The sequence below is a fragment of the Centrocercus urophasianus genome, unplaced genomic scaffold (genome assembly GCF_019232065.1).
Source record: "Centrocercus urophasianus isolate 14NV4802_14NV808 unplaced genomic scaffold, USGS_Curo_1.0 seq_500, whole genome shotgun sequence".
Lineage (NCBI taxonomy): Eukaryota > Metazoa > Chordata > Aves > Galliformes > Phasianidae > Centrocercus > Centrocercus urophasianus.
The window spans coordinates 1-1,512 of NW_024885090.1; the positions used below are offsets into that span (position 1 = coordinate 1).

The following is a 1,512-nucleotide window of genomic DNA, read 5'->3' on the forward strand; positions in this document are numbered from 1 at the left end:
CTTTGGCAACGGATATTATAGCTGCAGGATGTCCCACGGGGTTGGGATCCAGCAGAACGCCCTGAAGTCTCCCCCCCATGCCTCCATTGGCGGCTTTCCCGTGGAAAAGTACATGGACGTCTCCAGTCTGACCAGCACGAGTGTCCCCGCCAATGAAGTCTCCACCAGGGCGAAGGAAGTGTCCTTCTACCAGGGCTATACAAACCCCTACCAGCACGTTCCTGGGTACATAGACATGGTCTCAACGTTTGGCTCTGGGGAACCGAGACACGAAACGTACATATCCATGGAGGGCTATCAGTCCTGGACTCTGGCTAATGGCTGGAACGGCCAGGTGTACTGTGCCAAAGATCAGACACAGAGCTCGCACTTCTGGAAATCGTCCTTTCCAGGTACGCGAGGGCGAGAACCGCTCCGAGCCGAGCCGCGCCCCCCGCGCCCTCCGCCGGCCGCCCCCCAGCCCTCCCCCGGAGCGGCCCGAGGCTCGGGGAGATCTCTCTTCCCCGGCCGCCCAGGAAGCCGCACCCCGCGGGGCACCCTGGCTGCGGTGCCTCGGGCTCCTTCTGCTTCTCCCGTCGCGCCTCGGTCTGTATTTCCGTTTGCGGGGCGGTGGCGCGGAGGCTCCTCCGCTCCCCGGCAGCCCGCTGACCCGGCCCCAGAGCACTTAAGAGGCCGCGAGCAGCGGGGTACGCCGGCGCTAACCACATGCAAACAAAGCGGGCAGCGTGCAGCAAAGGGCCGTCTGTACGCTCTGCCAGCCCCGCCGCGCTGCTCGCAGTGATGACAGTCCGTCAGGCTCGGGGCTGCCCAACGTGCGGCTAATGGGGCAGTGTAAATAATAATAAACTGTAAACAAGCCGCCGTTATTTATTTGCCCGTGAAAAGCAGCGCCCGACAAGTATCAGCTACCCTTTAAACGCCTGTCATAAAATTCTAATTTTTCACGTCGTGTCTTTTCCGTAGGGGACGTTGCACTAAACCAGCCCGAGATGTGTGTCTACCGGCGCGGGAGGAAGAAGAGAGTGCCCTACACCAAGCTCCAGCTTAAGGAACTCGAGAACGAATACGCCATTAACAAGTTCATTAACAAGGACAAGAGGCGAAGGATATCCGCGGCCACGAACCTGTCCGAGCGCCAGGTCACCATTTGGTTTCAGAACAGGAGGGTGAAAGATAAGAAAATAGTTTCCAAACTGAAAGACAACGTTTCTTGATCGATTACTCGCGGACAGTGATGGATATATAAAATCCGTTTATGACCAGCTGCGGACTTTTGGAAAGACTTGAAAATATATTTAATTTTTTTTTTTTTCTTCTCCTTCCAGCGGTGGCGAAGTTTTGTGAATTGTTTTTTATTTCCGTGAAAGTCGGCGTTTTTCTCTCGATCGAAGGGGAGCGCCGACAAACCTTGACTTTATCGTTCTGTTTCTTCCTTTTATAAAAAATAATATTAATATTAATTATATTTTCTATCCTTCCCTCTAGGCCAGTATAAACGAATTTAAATGTGTC

General features: G+C 54.2%; 1 protein-coding gene across 1 annotated transcript; it reads left to right on the top strand.

Annotated features, from left to right (window-relative positions):
* Positions 1-4: 4 nt before the first annotated feature.
* Positions 5-1,214, top strand: HOXD13 (homeobox D13; the record flags this gene model as incomplete). The annotated part of the gene is made up of 2 exons (XM_042835294.1): positions 5-392; positions 964-1,214. Coding segments are annotated over 2 exons (639 nt in total), but the record flags the coding sequence as incomplete, so codon positions are not given.
* Positions 1,215-1,512: the final 298 nt, after the last annotated feature.